General features: G+C 42.8%; 1 protein-coding gene across 1 annotated transcript in view; it reads right to left on the bottom strand.

Moving 5' to 3' along the window:
- Fam120a (family with sequence similarity 120 member A) overlaps window positions 1-20,213 on the bottom strand; it is an 87,726-nt gene that overhangs the window by 36,445 nt on the left and 31,068 nt on the right. The window contains exons 4-7 of the mRNA XM_048432973.3: window positions 15,269-15,397; window positions 14,253-14,349; window positions 7,006-7,103; window positions 6,538-6,821 (exon numbers count right to left, since the gene is read on the bottom strand). Coding sequence (XP_048288930.2) covers window positions 6,538-6,821; window positions 7,006-7,103; window positions 14,253-14,349; window positions 15,269-15,397 — 608 coding nt within the window. The remainder of the gene's footprint in view (window positions 1-6,537; window positions 6,822-7,005; window positions 7,104-14,252; window positions 14,350-15,268; window positions 15,398-20,213) is intronic.

Genomic DNA, 20,213 nt, shown 5'->3' with positions numbered 1-20,213 from the left:
AACAGCTTGGCAAAGCAGAAAAACAGGGTATGGAAAGAGATGGAACGCCAGGAGGACATATTTCAAGCAGCACTTGATAAACTGCAGGTGACTCATGAGCTGCCTGCAGCCTCCAAAAACACTTTACTGAGTTCTGACAGTATCTTTAAAATCTGAAATGCAGCAGATAAGATCTGAGTGGTCTGGGTAAGCATTACTTCATAAATCCTTTGTTCGCTTGGGTTGCTTTGCTTCACTGGCAGCCCTTTTTGCCTAAATTACCTCTTTAATGACTACAGAACATGCCACTTCAGGATTCTTGTTTGCCTTTCTAACTGATTCATATAGCAAATGGAGAGATTAAAATATTCATTAATTCTTCTACCTACTAATCAATATTATTTTAGTTTTTTCCAAAAGAGGTAAGGAAAGTGTCCTAAGACTATCCCATCCATCTTAAATCAAGCGTGCTGTTCCACGTGGTGACACCCCAGAGTTTCCTTGATCCCGTGTGCCTGTTTGCTTATTAACATACCATCAAGTTGAAAATACAGTAACACCAAATCCACATCAAGAGGCTATTCATTACTTCACAATGTAAGAAAACAAAGTATATGGCCAGAATAAATACTTTGCTTTGAAGAACAGATGTAGTTCAGCATTCTGTAACTCATTTGACATACCTGGTAACACCTTAAACTTATTTTTAGAGCCAGATGTCTCACCAACCAGCATTAGCTATCGCTGAATCTCATCCATACTCCCATGGAATAAAATCTATGATGATCAAATTCAGGCTCAGCGAAGGAAATCTTCCCTCAGCCCCCAAGAAAAAGGCACTGAACTCAGACCTGGGCCTATTATTCCAGACTGTGTCACATACTGTGGCAAACAGTCACCTGCAGATGCAGCGCAATATACATACAAACCACAGCAAGCAAGCAGTCACTTCCACCTGACTCTGTGAAGACAGCTGCAGAGGGAAAGGCCAGTGAGGCAGGGCAAGCTTTGTAGGCTATCAGAGAGCTGGTAGGCAGCACAGTGCTGGGATGCTTAGATCACAAGTGCCTGGTGAAGGTAGCAGTGTATTCTAGACATACACAATCCTATTCCACACAAGGCCTGTCTTCAGAGAATACGCAGTCTTTCCCATGTGGACATGGCTCACACTTCCAAGACGCCAGTGTCTGTGAGCTCTCTATTGTGATAAGATTAATATGAAACAGTTAGCAGACAGCTAGAACATAGATTCTGTTGTTATAGGAATAAAGATTAAAGTTATTTTCCCAATACATAAAATTCTGAATTGCCTCAATGGAAAGACCTCAGAAATGTGTTAAAAGAACCAAAATATAAATGCAAAGTCTGGCACATTAGCCCAACCACTGGAAGAAAGCTTATCAGGTGCATACAGCAAGCCATTCTCTCAACCCTGTCCACAATGTCCTTGAACCCCAGAGCAGGGAAACATGAATTGTCTTTGTTAGACACCAAAAGATGGATGGGTGGGTGGGTGGGTGGGTGGGTGGATGGACGGACAGACGGAAGGATGAATAATAATAAATTTAAGGCATCTACTTCCTCAAATACTATGACAAGAAGGTGAACAAAACCTTTTAGTAATTCATTAAAAACCAAATCATTGTTTTAGTTTTATATTACTCCAAAGGTTAATTTTTGAACAGTGTGACAGTTGCCGTTGATTCCAGGCATCTTAGTTTATATAATTCATAAACAACTCACCCCCATTCACATTTGAGTGTGCTGGCGTTTGGCAAGAGGAAAACTACATAACCACAGCTAAAAATGCCAACCTAGATCCTGCAAGGGCATAAGCAGCCCCGCAGGCCTTTGGACATTGGCACTCATCTTCTTGAGCTCATTTTTCACAGGTTAGATGTGATCCTCTGGGAATCGTGTGCTGTTAGAATTGGGAGAGGAGAGCTTATGCAAGAAATACTGCCATACTACCAGGATACTGTAACTCAAAATCAACAATACATATTGCACATCCTATTACACTGGACTCTTCTCTCCATACAACCATGTTCATGAAAACAAACAAGTCTGTACAAAGTCACAAAACTGAAATGTTCATCTTCTCTGAATAAGAAATTTTATATGCACAATTAAACAATAAAAAGTTAGCAATACTTATCAAGTGCACATTATTTATTAAATATAAAGTATTCATACATTTTACTTACATGCACAAATATGCTTAAATAATATCAAGTAAAGGATAGGAAAAGTATAAAGAAAAGAAAAAAGACAAGCTGTCCCTCATTATTACAAAATATAGTATTTGGTAAATGCAGAGAAATAAGGTGTTATGCATTCACAAGCTTTGGCTGGTTACCATCCAGACTGGGAATTGTGCAGGATTCTTTGTATTTTCTAAACTTTTAACTCTACATAATTCTGTCTACTAAAGGTGGTAATTAGAAAAATGCATAATGAATAATTTAAAACACCCAAGTTATTTGTCTCCTTTGATTTAAATCTTAAAGCCCAAATAAACCTCTGAAAGCAATAAAAAATAAACATCTCCAATATAGACCCAACTGTAATTCTTAGTCCAAAACATAACTACAAAGGTTCAACAGAGGCCAGGAAAGGAAGAAACACAATACCACCCTAAAAAAATTGCAATTTAAACAAAAAAAGAGAGCACTAAGTATGTTCTGTTGCTATTCGGATGGTGGGGGGAATAACTTAGTTAGAAAGTAGAACATTTCTTTTAGTTTTTTTTTTTTTCAACTACCTGTCCTAGGCCTAGGCAACTGGCTGGTTCAGTTGCTGCCCTAGGCAAAGACAGGCCTGTTCTCCTCCACAAACAATGCATGAGAAAAGAACAAGTCTGTGCAGAAATCACCAATTAAAACTCAGGCCTAGACTTCCCATCAGCATGCCCATGCAGCCCACCTCTTCTGATGGCTAAGCTGGGTGGCAAGTGGTCACACACATCACAGAAGACTCCAAGGGAAAGGTGGGGCAGCGCCACCTTACTATTCAGTCAACCGGAGAAAACAAAACGCTAGATAAGCCTTAAACAAAATAGGGCAATGAAGGAGTGAAGTATGGGGACTGCTCAGTTCATGAAGCTAACAAACCTGGCAGCACGGCCTGCCTATCTGCCCAGAGCTAGAAGCATCTGCACCCCGTGGCCTCATGGCTACTGCAGTTCTTTAGGACATCTCTGCAGCACAGGCCCCGCTGACAGTAGTCCACACTCAGCTTCATGCACATAACCAAGCAGCTCTTGTCAGAGTATGGGCAAAAACAAGGACGAAGATCTGCCAGGAGTGGTCCCACCTGTATTCCACTTTTTTGATTTATCTTTAAGAACAAATATTTGATAATTTAAAGGTTTTAAGCTACATTTTCACCCCCTCAGGGAAAAGGACCTTCCTTTTACATATTTAATGATATTAGTGTTACTGCCAATTCATAAGTGTCTTATCTTTTGTCATTTAAGATATTTTACTATTATGTGTATGTGTGTTTACTGTGTGCACACATGTGTATGGATACCCACGGAGGCCAGAAGAAAGCGTCGGATCCCCTGGCTCTAGAGTTAGAGGTGGTTGTGAGACACCTGATGAGTGCTGGGAACTCCAGTCCTCTGGAAGCTCACCCTTAACAGCCATCTTTCCAGGACCTTATCATTTGTCATTTAAAAATATTTACCTTATCATTTGCAGGAAACTCTTATGTTTTTATTTCTTCTGTAACAGTCCCCAATCATCCATTATTTGAGTTAAGGTTGGAGGAACTAAACCATTTATTCAGTGGGTCATTATAGACTAGAATCTGACTACTGTTCCCCATAGTGTATCACACAACTAATACTAAAGGAAATGTTTCTAAATTAGGAACCAACGGTATGTTTTCTGCGACAGTATTTCACTCTAACTAGTGAGTATTTACTGACTATACTGTACGTGTCCATAAGCACAGCCACGTAGTCTTTGGGGTCACAGGGGGGCATGGAGGGTCATGTGGTGTTGCACATTATGAGGCAATTGGAAGGACTCTCTTCCCTGCTATTTTATAGTAAAGAAACTGTAAGGGTTGATAACCCTCTGTTGAACAGGTTAAAATTAAGACTACTGAGGTTCAACTGTCGGTCTCAAAGGCAAATGGCATTAAAAAGGGAGTATACTCCTTTCTAAAAACAAACAAGCAAACAAAAACAAAAGATCTCTGCAGGGTAGGGTCCACTCAGTTCTGCAAGGCCAGACCTAGAGAGGGGCACTTAATCTGTCCTCTGCTCTGTAGATTTCCTCACATGGTCATCCTGTGGGACCCTACTTGCCATTTGTAGACTGTCCTTCAGTACAGAATACCACAGAGCATACTTCCTCAACCATTTCCAAGAAGTGCTCAAGCATTTCTTGGGCAAATGAACAGATAACTTGATAACTTCCTTTCCCTCAAGACTCTCCTAAAAGCATAGTGTTGGTCAAGCCCAAATCAAAGGTAAAATCCTGACTTATTTATTATTCCTACTAATAATTTTGTTCCTGTTTTGCTTGAGTTTTTGGAAATAGGATCTCACTCTATATAGTCCAGATTGGCCTGAATCACTATGTAATCCAGGCTGGCCTCAAACCCACAGCAATCTCCAGCCTCAGATTTCCAAGTGCTGGAATTATGGGTCCAAGTGCTGGAATTAAAATACTGCACCTGGTATTGCTTTTATGTTTGGGTCAAAGTCTCACCATGCTACACAGGCTGCCTGAGCACTTAGGCTCACAAGACCATATTGCTTCAGTCTCCTAAATAGTTGGGACAACGACATTACTGACCAGGGTGCTGAGCAACTAAGAGTGCAAGGCTCTGTTTTCATTTGTAGACTTGAGCTGCACACAGCACACTCTACATGAAACTTACTCAACAGCCTACAATCCTCCCTGAGGACCGTGACCCCCCCCACCACATTCATAAACCTGAACTGTATCACAGCATCTTCCACAAAGCAAAGCGTGGAGTCCAGGGCTTCAGGAGCAGGCACCCTCTGTCCTCTGCCACCATCCTCACATTTCTAACACAGTTTCATATTTATTGTCTTGAATGAGGCAACCAATTCAAGGAATTAAATTCCTGAGTCACACAACTCAGGTTCAACCTTGACATGAGGCTGTGTATGAAGGACATTTTCTCTACAACAATGGCAGAACAAGAACTGCCAGGATGAGCAGTTCACATCCCTCTACAAGAACAAGATGCCCAGGAAATAGTAATTTCTGGGGAAAGATGACAGAAACTTCATGAGAGAGTTCTGAGAACCTGGGAGCAGCCAGCCAGTCTTCACAGCAGCGAAGAGCTGCAGACAGTCTCATCCCAGCCAGACAGCAGCGCTCTTCTCAGTGCCCGCCCTCCACATCCGGGAGTCACCATCTACCATGTCCAAGTGACTACCTGGACTTGGTTTCTGTAACTCTGCCATTGAGAGGCTCAAAGTCAAAACCTTTTTTCTTTTGCCTTCTGTAAGTGTTTCATAATTGATAACAAATGATCCCTGTACAGATTGCTGTTACTGACCCAGTGAAATGTTCCAGAATTCTAGACAGAATTTCTAAGACTACCTGCCAGCTGCCTTCAGGTTTGATGAGAATTACAGGGTACTTGTTTGAAATGCAGATTTCTGGGGTGGCAATCCAAAATTTCTGGTTCAAAAGATCATAAACCTATCATCCTGGTAAACAACTCATTTAAAAGTATGACTACTTTAAAAAAAATTCTTAACTTCATTTGGACTTGACACATTCTGTCAATGAATATCAATTTTATACTTCTCTGGTCCAGATAAAGTATGCAAATTCAGTAAACACTGAGGCAGGTCAATAGACATCTGCTTCTATTTTGCAAGTAGACACATCAGTGAAAATTTGCATTAATGCTGGAAACTGCACCTCTCAAATGTCTCGTGTCTTAGGGCAGAGGTAAATATAACAGGTACCAGCCCTGCTGGCCTCCACGCAGTAGTAGTCTGCCCTGGTTGTTCACCTCCTGAAGTGGTGCTCACAGGAAGGAGATGGACTCGCATGAAAGACACTTAGTCCTTTCTTCCCTTCCAACAGACTACTTTAGGGGACAAGGGCGGATACACTGATGACTTCTGCCATCTGATATTAACCAACTGTGCATTTGTGAATTGATCTGAACCATGCAGCATTCCACACTTTTGGCAAATGGCGCTATTTCAAGAATGGTGCCCTGAGCTGCACAGTTTAAAGAAGCAATTCGGGGCACCCTTCTCCAGGGAGCCCAGAGGTTAATGCTGTCAGAGGAGTTGGTGCACACGATGGGCCCATGGTACCCTAGAGCAACCCCCATATTTAAGAGGTGACATACATGAGTTAAACTCTCCCAGGTTCCTAGGATCTCCAGCCACAGAGCTAAACAGTTAAGATTTGGCACTAGGCAGACTTCCTCTAGGTATAAAAGCACCCACCTGTGGGAGTCCAATTTTGGCACAGACCCCAGGTAGCTACGGAGTTAAGGAAGCCCTTAGGTCACGCACCCAGAGTATCTGTGACTGTGCATACTCACTTGGCTGCCCCGCCACTGCCCTCATCATTGTCTGATGATGATGATGTAGAAGAGCCAGGAAAGTAGGCCGAATCCACGTGATTGGGGCTGCCACTCTGGGCTGGGTTGATGGGCGAGGAGCGCTCATACAGCGGTGTGTGCTTCCCCTCATGAGGAATGTTGGTGTAGCTGTTCTGCTCTGTCAGGTTCTTCCCGCTAGTATCCAGGGTGAGGGCAGGCTCAGGGAGGCTGTATGGGTATGGACCCTGGCCTGGGCCACCCCCTGGGCTGGGCACCTGTGGGACCTGAGGTGCAGAACACAAGTCAGTGCAAAGGGCTAGAAGGACCTGAGGCAAGCCTGAATTGGTTGTGTCCTCTTCAGTCATTTTTTAATTTGACAAACTGGCATCTATTTTATATATCAACCTAAGAATTTAAGGATGTTTGTATCTAAGGCCCATAGCTCTACTTGACTCAGGGGTACCTTACCGCGGGCTTTGCTTGCAGAGGAGTCTGTGGAATGTTGAGCATCTGAGGGGGAACATATGGTGGCACCATCCCAGGCATTCCAAATGGATTTGGTCTGGCTGTTTTGTCAAATGGGAAGAAAATAATAAGACAACTGAGAAGAGAATGACATATCTCCAAGACATCCCTGGGTTAGCCCAGAGCCCGTGTGCCCTGCCCGCTTTAGAAGTCCCGCTTCCTAGAAACTTGTAAAACTCAGATTTATCATGTGGTTTCACAGGCCATGACTTCCTCATCTTGCTTTAAAAGTGGAAACAAACCAAGCTCAGAGTTCCCAAAATCAGTTTTCTCTTAAGATCAGAGGGCTTCCTAGCCTCTGCTCTGAACAGCACTGGTCAGGGGGGACACATGTGACCACCACCTCTTACCCAATTTCCAGACAAGAAACCTACCCCACTCCCAGAGTTCCTCATTCTCCCTGTCTAAAAGCAAAGCTCCAATATCAAACTGTAGCGGTAATTCAGGGTCAGACTAGGACTATAAATGCAATACTAGCTTTACTGCTCCAATCTGGCAGGCACAGGATCTCCTGAGAGTTATGGTGCAGCTCACAAACACTAGAAGAAAAGCAGAGACCTCTGCACACTTTCTCCTGTTCCATGAGGATCCAGGACCCTCACAAGCTACCATCTATCTCTCTAGCATTCTCATCTCCAAGAGCCTGCAGCTCTCAGCTCTGAATTGCCACAACAGGTCTTTGATCTTAGCTCTCACTAACTAGAAATCCTGGCACAGCTTTCCTCTTTGTACTGAACAAAGAGAACTGCCCTACAAACAGCTGGGAAGAGTCAGTCAGCATGTGTGCTTAAAGGGCACATTTACACATGCAGACACACCAAACGTGCATGCACCTGCACATAAGCAACAAGTCTACCAGTTCTTCTCCAAGTGTCAGGTAAAAGTCACTGCACCTGTTAAAGATATTCTATGGTAATTCAGAATCACAGCTAGGAGTAAGAACAATAAAATGCTACCAAGTCCAGCAATGCTGAAACATTGTCACTGGAATCACTGTAGAAAGCCTGTTTAATTTCTGGTAGCTGACCTTTTCTATTTAACTTTTCATTTTTATGGGGGGGTGTTTCAAGACAGGGCTTCTCTGTGTAGCCTTGGCTGTCTTAGAACTAGCTCTGTAGACCAGGTTGGCCCCAAACTCACAGAGATCCACCTGCCTTTTCCTTCCAAGTGCTGGAATTAAAGGCATGCAACAACACTGCCCCTGGCTGCCTAACTTCTGAATACAACAAGGTCTAGACTTCCAACCTATAGTCACCACCTTTAGGTGGAGATGAGTACTATGCTGTGCTCCTTTTATCTGTGACAACTAACACCGCCTCAAAAAGCACAAACAAATAAAACAATATAACATAAAATCAAAGATTCTCTTTAAATTGTATTTCTATTATTTTTATTTGTGTGTACACAATGTGTGTCCATCATATGAGTGCAGGAACCTGTGGAGGCCAGGAGAAGACGATCACTGGATCCCCTGAAACTGCCTCACACAAGTCCTCTGCTGAGACATCTCTCAGCCCCACCAAACCAAACATTGTAGACAATGGCTTCAAACACACCCCTTGTCTTCACAGGGCAAGCCACTGCTCTCTCATATGTCAGTCCTGTGGTGACCAAATGAATTCGTCTGCATTTTCCTCAAATGTCTGACCATTCAGGACCTGTCTCAGGAGCCCACAGGCTTCCCTCTAAATTGGTTCTTGTTTTCCATGCCAGTGCAGCAGCTGAAGAAAACCATGGTCCCCTTCTCGATGACAAGAGTGTCTCAGAAGGGACACAGGGCCCAGTGTAGAGGCAATCCTGCTGCCTTCCTATTTCCTTCTGTCCACCACATACTAGAGGCAGGCTTTTGTTAGCAAAGTATGCACAACAAAGGAGAAAAAGAATGCAGGAAGAATGTTTACTGAATGTAGAGTATTTTTATAACTTAAAACAGTGTTAAGTATGACAGACTTCTTCAGGAAAGCACAGGAAGCAGCACACACAGCCTTTGAGGTGTGTTCACTGACTTTTCTCCCAGAGACCCCAAGCACAGGTCCATGACCCACCCAGTGACTCACAATGCCCACAGAGCTGCCTAGCTTTTGCTCTATATTAAACTGAGATACCTGTTTAAAGGAATGGTGTTAAACTAGGACTACTCCCAGATAACAGCAGACATTACAGTCCTGTCCCTACTCCCAGCCCAACCCAACAGAGGCTAGTCTGTTAACTCAGAGATGCTACATTAAACAAAATACAAAACAGTAACAATAAACTTTTAAATGTTCTGGAACTAGGAGATGGCTCAGTGGATAAGAGTGTTTACTCTGCAAACACTAAGACCTGGATTCAAATCCCTAGCACCAACATGCCTGTAACCTTAAGATCAGGCAGCACAGGTCTGCTAGACAGCCTAATGGAAATGGTAAGCTTCCAGTTCAATGAGAAGTCTTGTCTCCAGGCAATAAGGTAGAGAACAAAAGAGGAAGACAACCTATATATCTTACATTTTTAGAAATGTTAAAAATGGAGCTTTGGAATTTTTGATTCAAGGAACAAAAAAATATTAACTCCTGCTGTTGACATTAGCTTTCAATGATTATTTTATAATTACTGAACACTCTTTTCAATGGGAACATTTACTGGGTCCTGCAAGTGCTTTAGACTTTATCTAGTCATTGCTCCCTTGTCACAACCCCAAGACCACTATCTTTTTCACTGTCTGCATGATTCTGTCGTTTCCTATGGAAATATGGGAGTATAATCCACAGCTGGAATCACCTTAAGTGTCACTTCTTTCACTCAGCACTGTGCACCTAAGTTTCCTCTGTGACTGCGTGGCTGGTCAGTGCTCCACTACACTAGTGCTATAGTTATCCACATAACTCTCTTAAGAACATCCTGGTTGCTTTCAAATTTGGACAGACACAAATTAAGTAGGTATGAGCATCCATGGGAGGTTTCTGTGTGGGCAATATCCACAAACATGACCGCAGGGTCATACTGTCAGAATGTTTTGCTTTGTGAAAAGCTGCCAAATTGTCTGATAAAGTGTCCAACACATTTTACATTCTCACCAGTGACAAAGTTTTTATTATTATTATTACATCTTCATTAATTCTGTGTGAGTGCATGTGTGTGGACACCAGGCACACACATGACACAGCATGTGCATGGAGGTCAGAGGACAGCCTGTGAGAGTCATCTCTCCCTCATTCATACGGGCCACAAGAATTGGATACAGATGGTCAGGAGTGGCAGGAAGTGCCTTAACTGCTGAATCATCTCAAGAGCAGCACTAGATGTCTTGTTACTTCGCATTCTCAACAGTGTTTGACAGTTTTAACCTTCTGAACAAGAGTGTACTAAGAGCTCATTTATTTTTCCTAACTGGTGGTTTGAATGAGAATGGCCTCCATAGGCTCATAGATTTGAATACAAAGTCTCTAGTTGGTAGAACTATTTGAGAAAGATTAGGTATGACCTTGTTGGAGGTGTATCACTGGGGCCAAGCTCTGAGGTTTCAAAGGCCTGTGCCATTCCCCAACAGCACTCTCTGCTGTGGCTCTGGGGTGAACTCCCCGCCATGATGGTCATGACCTTACCCTCTGAAACTGGAAGCCCCAATGAACTTTTCCTTTTCTAAGTTGCCTTGGCCCTAGTGTCTCTTCACATTACAGAAAGGTAGCTAAGATAATAAGGAGGGATCTGGGGTCACTCGTGCAGACACTAGTCTGTGCTCACGTAACTAGTAGGACATGAGTACTTGTGTCATCAGTGTGCTGGGACACAAATCACACCATCCCTAGTATGTGTATGCTAACATGCAGCACAGCACATGTGTGGAGGTTGGCAGACAACTTGCAACAGGGGAATCATACTCAAGAGGACAGACATGTCAGCAGGTGCCTTACTGAGCCATCTCAATATCCCCTGTACTTACTTTTAAAAATCTAAGAGAAGGCATAAAGACATTATCTGAACACATACTTTTTTATCCTTCAACAATACCCCACGAATCTAGCTCACTGGTAGAATGTTTGAATATTGATGTCTCTTTAGGCCCCCCAGCGTAGTAGTATTGAACCGCTAATGACCTTTATCAGGTCAGGTCCAGAGAAAGGTCCTTCATAAGGTGAGTGTGCTGTCTCTTTTGAGTGGATTGATACAGAAAATGAAACTGAATTCTCAGTCAACTCTATCCGTAAAACACTTAACTATCATTTGAAATATGATATTTCAACCTGAAAATATGAATGCACTTCACAGACATTATAACTTAATTTAAAATTCACCTTGTTTACATAAAATGCCTTCAACATGGTCACCAGTCTTGATCAATGCAATGTCATGTGTACAGTCAGTCATCCCTCGGTATCCCCAAAGTATTCCAAGGGTATTCTGGTAACCCCATTATCTCAGTGGATACCAAAATCCATGGGTGCCCAAATGCCTTTTATGTATTGTATATTTGCAAAGAACCTGGACATAGAGAATCCACACACAGAACCTGTACACAGAGATTCCATACACAGAACCTGTGTGTACCCTCATATGTACTTCACATAAAGACTTAACAACAACAACAATTAACTGCAAGGTAAATGCTCTGTTGTTACACTGCATTACTTGGGGAGAAATGATAGGGGAAAATCAGTATATGTTTCACACAGTTTTCTTTACAAATATTCTAGAAGATATTAGATATGGAAGGCTCACACTACCTTTCTCCTTACTTTCTGTCCTTAACACACTGAGGTACCGTGCTGCTCACATAATCTCAGGTAACTGCTGCTTACTATCCCATGGGCTATGGTCAGGATATGCTGTTTCTAAAAGGTTCATGTGATAGACACTTAGGCCTTAGTTTGGTGGTACTGAGGGTGATGGATGGAACCTTCAAGAGTTGGAGCACAGCAGGAATTCCTAAAGACCCTTGGATGGGCTGTGGAGCCCAGTCTGTCTCTCACTTCCAGTATCACAGTATGCTCTCTTGTTACAGTAGAGTTACCATTGTGGCCCATCTGCTATGAAGTCCTCATCAGAGCTGAGCTGATTCCAGTGCCATGGCCCGAGTTTCCAGAAGTCTCAGCTAAATAAACATTTTAAAAATTATTTTATTTGCTTATTTAGTGTACACATGTGATACAATATGCATGTGGAGGTCCAAGAACAAGTTATGGGCATTGGTTCTTTCCTTCCACCATGTGAAATTTGGGGATGGAACTCAGGTCATCAGGTTTGGCAACAGGGATACCCTTTACCTGTGATCCATCCTACCAGCCCAGTCTCAGATATTTGGATATAGCAGTAAAAACCAAAGTAATATAGAGAGGAGCCAAATGTTGGCACTCAATGTCTATCCTCCTCCCTTAGCAGTCAGGCTTCCTGACTATTCATTCCAGCACTCCATCACTGAGTCAATCATCTGGTGCCCTTTAGGCCATCCTACCTACAACAAACACTTCACGTACACTTTCTCTTTCATGTTCATGCAGTGAAGCCACTACAACAGAACATGAAGCCCAAAGTCAAAAAGTGGCTGTATTAGACGGACCCAGACACGCAGGCTAGTCTTGATTTCATGCTCTCTATCACCCCAATTATGAAACATCTCCTGTGTGCAAAGTATACAGCAGATATACCCTAACTGACAGAACAATGCACACCTGTCTCATTCTATAAACTGTGTTTCTTTTCCAAGAATAATGCCTAAAGACAATACATTACTTCATTCCCTTGATTTAAAATCTTAGTGGCTTAATTCATTCAATCAAGTATTTATCCACAGAGGATGCAGAACAGGCCCTGATTCCCCTGGTTCCTGCTCTCTGCAGGTAGAAGATGTGAGGCAAGGCCCAGCAAGCATTGAAGACAGTGTGTGAGGACTGTAGCAACTGAGAGAAAATGCTCAGTGCCCCCAGAGAACAGACACTCACATTTGGGTCTCATACACCAGCTGTCTCAAATCCAAGGCAGTCAGGGAGAGGAACACCAGACCTAGTAGTTGGTGCAAAGGTCACCACCAGAAGCTGGCTTTGTCCACTCAAGGCAAAAAAGTTATTGTGTCATGGGCCTGAGGGGCAAGCTGCCAGCAGGTGGTGTTACTGTGCCATAGGCCTGGGGGCAGGCTGTGCAAGATCAGGTGTAAGCAGAGCAAAGAGATGGGAGTCAGGCTAGGCATGATGGGAAGCCAGTGCAGGGGTTTAAGTGTAGTATTGTTCATGTTCTAAAACATTACTCTGACTGCTCTGAGAAAAATGAACTGTACAGTATAGAACTGAGTGAACAGAATACCAAGAGAGAGGTTGGGTGAACAGATGGCCAGGCACCCCTAGTCCTTCAATCCCACCTCCCTCAGTCACAGTGTCTCACAGCTGCACTGACTTGCCCACCTCCCATTTGTCATGCCAAGGCCAACATCTCTGGTCCAGGTTTCCAATGTCTGACAAACACACTGACAGAACACCATGAATGAATCCACAAAGAACAGCTCTTAGGTTCTGGGTAACAGTGCTTTCCACACAAACCAGACAACTCAAGCTTGTGCCCCAGAGCTCTCTCAGTAAGAGAATTATCTCTCAAACTGTAGCCCGCCCCCATACATGCACAACAAACAAACATAAAAACTTTTTAAAAGTATAATTCCCACATATATCTAATGAATATTTCTATTTTGCTAACGGTTGGCATGAAAAACAACATCAACAGGCTGGGGTGCCACTTCTTAAGACTCTTCTTATCTCTGCTGAATCTGCCCTTCTACAAGGAAAAAAATGGCTATGGAGGGAGAGGGTGAGAAGAAAGAAGAGAATAAAGCAGAAGAGGAGCTACTGTCAATCTACTGCACTATCTGTGTCCTCAGGAGACTTCCCTGCTGTGACCTGCAGCTGTCTCCACAACCCCTAATTTCTCTTAGAAGTTGATATAGTCCCTCTTAGGAACTACTAAGAAAGTGGGCCACACCTTTGTAAGTGCAGAAACTAGTACTTTCAAAGAACAAAGTTGCTACATGTGGTGGTGTGTATCTTTAATTGAGCACATAGGGGCTGAGGTAGGTGGATTTCTCTCGTTCAAGGCTAGCTTGACTTTCATACAGAGACCTTGTCTCAAAAAAATAAATAAGTAAACATATGAAATTTGCTGGGGAATAATTAAATCTCATAATTTCTACAGTTAATGGCAATCACATGGGGGCTTTGTTTACTTACCTAAGTAATGTGGAGGGTGAAATGGCATAGGCTTGCTAGTTGCTGAGTAATATCCAACTGCTCTCTTAAATCGAATGACTTTGTCATCTGTTCTAGACTAAAATAGAAGTAGAAAAGTCTTAATTATGCCACTGGTCATAATTTTATCATAATTCAGAACATGAACAATTTATAACCTTTCAGGTTAGATAAGAACAGAGAATGACATGAAAACCTTAGATCAAACACAATAAATTATTACCAAAAAATTAATGTAAATTTAAAGCAATGTGGTCAGAAAGTAGATTTCTCAGCTGGCATCAGGGATGGGTACTGGTTTCTCTGAACAGCTCTGTTTGGTCTCTGACCTTCCAAGGGTTTTTGACATTCTCTCCACCCCCAGCACCTCACAGTTCACAGCAGGTGGGAACGGACGGCATAGACAGGGAGACTAACAAGAGCCTGGCTTAGGCTCTTCAGGAAGAGCCTGGGCATCTCAATACTCCTCTACTGAGCAGACTTGCCTACATTCTTTACTTCCCAGACAGAAAGTCTAACCTGCAATCTACAACACCAGATGACCAACATGCAGTTTATCTTTTGAAAATTTTGGCATGAGCCAGGCATGGTTATGCATGACTTCAGTACCAGCGCTCAGAAGGCAGAGGCAGGTGGATTGCTAGAGAGGGAGGGAGGGAGGGAGGGAGGGAGGGAGGGAGGGAGGGAGGGAAGAAGGGAAAGAAAGAAAGAAGAAAACGGAAAAGGAAAAGAAACAAACCAACAAAAACAACCCTTTGGCACATACATCTTATGAACACAAAGTACCACAGCCTCTATCCAGCATTACCTACACTAACTCCCCTCCTGTTCACTTGACAAGCAAGGTAAAGTGGCTCAGATCACCCAGCTGATGGAAGACATACTGGCTACCCTAATCCCCCAATCCTACAGCTTCATATTCCAAGCACACGCTTCCAGCCTACAATCTTGGGCATAACCCAAGCAAAGCTCAAACCTTTTCCAATTTGTGTTGTTACCTGTGAATGCTGGAAAACATCTTTAGCTATGGCATCCAGGTCAGAGGTGTCATGAATGTTGCGGACATAGTCAGCTACGGCTTTGATCACTACATCACAAGGTGGCAAGACCAGCTGGTGGGCTCGGACCTGGGAGGACAAATGCACATGTCAGCAGTAGGCATGAGCCGCAGAGATGGGTAAGTCTGCATGTAGGGCCCAGACATTCCAAAAGTATGCCTACTGGGCCTACTAGGACCTGCTTACCTCCCACCCATGAGACCCTGGCCTGATCTCCTATCTCTAAGAATGGCTAGCTCTACAGCCATCTTTTTCTTTCAGATGAAAAAACACAATTCATCTGCTCAAACCCTGTGACGCTGCAAGAGCATGGCTGAGCTTTCATCATTCAGTGTTCTGATAACAGGACCTACACCTCACAAACTGAGCAGGCCCATTAGAAGCCATTAGCTTCCTTGCTGTATCAACATGTTAGGCGGTGTGGTGTGATCTTTGAACCTGTACTCAAGGCTCCCCGAAACTTGAAGGATAAACTCAGTTACCAATTTGCCTACACCCACCAAGTTTATCTATGAACTTGACAAGAGTACCACCTCCCACTGAAGGGCACATTTGAAAAGAGAGGAATAGAAGCTAGGAGGTGGGAGCACACGCTTTTAATCTCAGCACTCGGGAGGCAGAGACAGGCAGATCTTTGTGAGTTCGAGACCAGCCTGGTCTACAAGAGCTAGTTCCAGGACAGGCTCCAAAGCTACAGAGAAACCCTGTCTCGAAAAACCAGAAAAAAAAAAAAAAGAAAGAAAAAGAAAATGTAGTCTAATATCCAATAATGAGAGTGGGGCACTCTCATTATCCAAGAACAGCTGCTACCAGAAGGTGAGTTAGTAAATTAGAAGGAAAGCAAAACCACCCAAGAACAATGACTCTCACTACTGTCACCATTCCGCTATCCAGAACCCGCACATACACTGTTGTGTCAAAAAAAAAAGGTTGCCAACTGGCTCAACTTAAAAGAAAAAAAAAATACTGTCTTGGATTGTGTGCATGGGCAAAGAGTAATGATAGGGTCTTATATGCAAGAGAACAGTGTCTGTGAGGCAGCATGAGAAAGACAGGACCTGCCATTGCTGGCTTTGATGACAGAGAAGGGAGCCAAAAGCCAAGGAATGTGAGCAGCTGCTGAAGTTAGAAAAGTCCAGGGAGAATTCTCTCTGGAGACTGCAGATAAACACAGGCCTGTTATACCTTGATTTCAGCCCAGCGAGATCCATTCGGACTTCTAGTCTCTCTAACACTGAGATAATGTTTGTGTTTTTTAAAATCAGAGATGTATGTGTATATGGGGAGGGGGATTATTTAAGAAAAGTTTAACCTTAATAAATAAAATGGAAATACATCCATTTACATTTTAAGATTAATATGCAAATTTCCAGATGCCCAAAGCTACATTAAATTTCCCTTTAAAAAAAAAAAAGGTAAAAGGTAATGTGTTTTTACCCCTAGACCAAGTGGAATTTTCCATGTGGATCACCGTTTTCACCCTAAGAGCAGCACTCTCCGTTCAGTTCGTAGACTCTGGTTCAGGAAAAATAGTATAAGGGCTCCCTAAGTGTGATTGAGGTGGTTACTGATGCAGACCATCAGCACACTCTTAAGAGAAGGAGGAAGGTATAAAAGACCCACAGGATTTTACCCACTTATGCTTGCCAGCAAGAAAGTTAAATAACAGGTCATATTTGGTAAAAATTCTCATGTGAGCTGGGTAGTGATGGCACACACCTTTAATCCCAACATTCAGAAAGCAGAGACAGAAGGATCTCTGAGTTAAGGCCAGCCTGGTCTACGGAGTTCCAGGGCAGCTAGGACTAATAGAGAAACTCTGTCTGAGGATGAGGGTGGGGAAGGTCCCAATGTAAATGTTCACTTTCAGCACTGTTTTCCCAAAACGAACTGTTTCCTACTGAAAACTATGTGCTGTGATCTTCCATACATCTGTGACAGGTAGCTATAATGCAGAACCGCCACACTGGAATCAATGACCTGTCAGAGTAGCCCCAAATGACAGATTACTCAATGAATCAGCAGACAAGATACCCCATTCCCCCATGTCACCCAACATAAACTCTGTCCTTTGACCTCTGTTTGAATATGAAATTTCCCCTCCCTACACACACATACGCACATGCACACACGTGCACACACACACACACATACACACACGCGCGCACGCACATGCACTCCAGTGTTTAAACACTTGGTGACTGCTCTTCCGGTGCCATACTCCACAGCAGCAGAGCTGCAACTGCGTGACAATATCCACCAGTCACCCTCATTTAGCCCACAATACTGGTTAGAAGTGGCCATAATTGCTTTAATTTGCATCATCCCATGACACTGCAGTACCTCTTGTGTACTCTGAGCATTCTGTAAAAAGACTGACCCAAACCTGTGCCCATTATCTTACCGGGTTATCTGACTCTTGTGTCACTCTCCATGATAGATGCAAATCCCTTATTAGACACATCCTATTGTGCAAACAGTTTACCTTAGTATGGTTGTTTTCATTCTCTTAACTAAGTCTGTATAATGGATAGTTATAAAGATGGTCTTCTAATTTTGGTTTTGTTTGGTTATTTGTTTGGTTTATTTTTTTAGACAGAGTTTCTGTGTGTAACAATCCTCACTGTCCTGGAACTCACTCTGTAGACCAGGCTGACCTTAAACTCACAGAAATCTATCTGCCTCTGCCTCCAAAGTGTTGGGTGGGATTAAAGGTGTGTGACACCACCACCTGGCTACTTTCTTCTAATACATATGGATATGCATTGGTTGTAAAGATGACCCTCACTTCACTTCTGATGAAAATACCTGACCATACATATGTGCTATTTCTGAATTGTTTCCTTCCACTGATTTTTATGATCATCCTGACTGACAGTGGTAGCTTTAGTCTTAAATTGACAGGGTTAAGTCGTCCTACTTTGTTCTTCACATTGAAAATTGTGTTTGGGGCTCAAGAAATAGCTCAGTGGTATAGGAATTGTCTACATGCTCGAGGTCCTGGACTTAGACTCCAACACAAGAGAAGAAAGGGGGAGGAGAATGGTTGCTATTTTCAGTCCTTTAAAGTCCCATATGCATTCTTAAATCAATGTGTACCGAAATTCTTGCTGCAACTGTGATCAGAACGGACATTTTGACAATGGGCTCACAGACCCTTTCTTTAATTTAGACCATGTCTCCACAAGACATCCACCTGTTCTTTGAGAGCAGAACCATTATACCCTGCAGGGATAGAGCATGGGAGGAAGGTAAGATGGCTGACGTGGGGGTAGCGGGTGCATCATGCTTCATCAGGAGCTCCCTGGGTGTTCTTGTTTCAGTACTAGAGGTAAAAGTCACAGTAGTAGAAATAATTATTTAGAATTAAGTCATTAAGTAAAAACTTCTAGAAGACAAAATCAGGCTCCTGGCTCTACAGACAGGAGGCTGCAGTAGAATACAAGAGGACTAAGGGTGTAACCTAGATGTCTGCACTAAACTAAAGTACACTGAGGACCAAGGGCTGTAGGGGGTGGGAATAGGGCAAATGACAAAATGTAACCAAGTTAGTGATGTGCAAAGTAACAGGACATCACTGGGAAGGAGAAAAAGGCAGCAACAGTCTGCAATCCCAGCTTTCGAGAAGAAGGAACAGAGGCTGGAAGATGGAAAATTAGAAGCTAACTTGGCTCATTCTGTCTCAAAAATCAAAAAATACTTGCAAATCATACATAACAGAAGAATTACATCTGAATATATTAAAATCTGTTTTAATTTGATGAAGATAAATAACTCAATTTAAAAATAGGCAAAAGGTCCAAGTAGACCTTCAACCAAAGGAGACAGGGAAATGGCCTACGGGCATAGGAAAAGATGCACACCATCATTAGTCATTAGAGAAAGTCAACTTGAAAGTAAAAAGAAGATCTCATTAACCACCATGATGACTAATTACAAGAACATGCAGAAATCCAACCCACCACATGTTGCTGGGAGAACAGAAATTGTATGGCCACTGCACAGCATAAAATGGTGTGAACTCTCAAAACACCAAGCATAGAATGAGCACACAGTCTAAACACTAAGGAAAAATGAAATGTATAAAAAGTGTGTCAATGTGTTCATAATAGAATTTATTTAATATTTTTAATCTTTTGCTTTTGGTTTTTTGTTTTGTTTTTGTTTTTTGAGTCAGGGTTTCTCTGTGTAGCTCTGGCTGTCCTGGAACTTACTCTGTAGACTAGGCTGGCCTCAAACTCACAGAAATCTGCCTGCACCTGCCCCGCCAAGTGCTAGGATTAAAGGTATGTGCCACCAATGGCTTACAACAGAATTCATCAGAAAACATAAACAACCTAAGTCAATAGACTGACAAGCAAACAAAAGGTGGCATAATCGTACATGGGGTGTCATCCAGCCCCAGGACAGAATGTGGTGCTGAGACATGCCACAGTAGCAGCAGACCCTGAAAGCATTATATCAAGAGAAAGGAAACCAAACAGAAAAATGGTATAGTATCTTATTCTGTTCATAATGAAGAGACAGAGCTTACTGTCAAGGAACTGGGGAGTATCTCAAAGCACATAATTTCGTTTAGAGTAAACAAAAATATTCTAGGTTGGTTTCACAGCTCTGAATGTTAAAACCCTTCACGTGTACAAAGTCCTGGATTTGACCATATGTGAGTTATACATCTTAATACAGCAGTTACTGAAGGGAAGACAGGGCTACTGTAGAATTGGATATGGGAACCAGCGGTGCCCGAGTTTGAGCAAGCAAGAAAGTGAGGGGAATCCTGTATAGAAAGCTGGATTAAACATAGCCCATGGGAAAGGCAATGTCTCATGGAGGAAAATGCTAGTTCCAAAAGGCCAACAAGAGAAGTCAACTTGGACAAGGCCTA

This window comes from Myodes glareolus, chromosome 14 (assembly GCF_982192425.1).
Source record: "Myodes glareolus chromosome 14, mMyoGla1.1, whole genome shotgun sequence".
NCBI classification, from domain to species: domain Eukaryota; kingdom Metazoa; phylum Chordata; class Mammalia; order Rodentia; family Cricetidae; genus Myodes; species Myodes glareolus.
The sequence above is the reverse complement of the archived record's forward strand: the minus strand, read 5'-3'. Positions and strand labels throughout refer to the sequence as shown.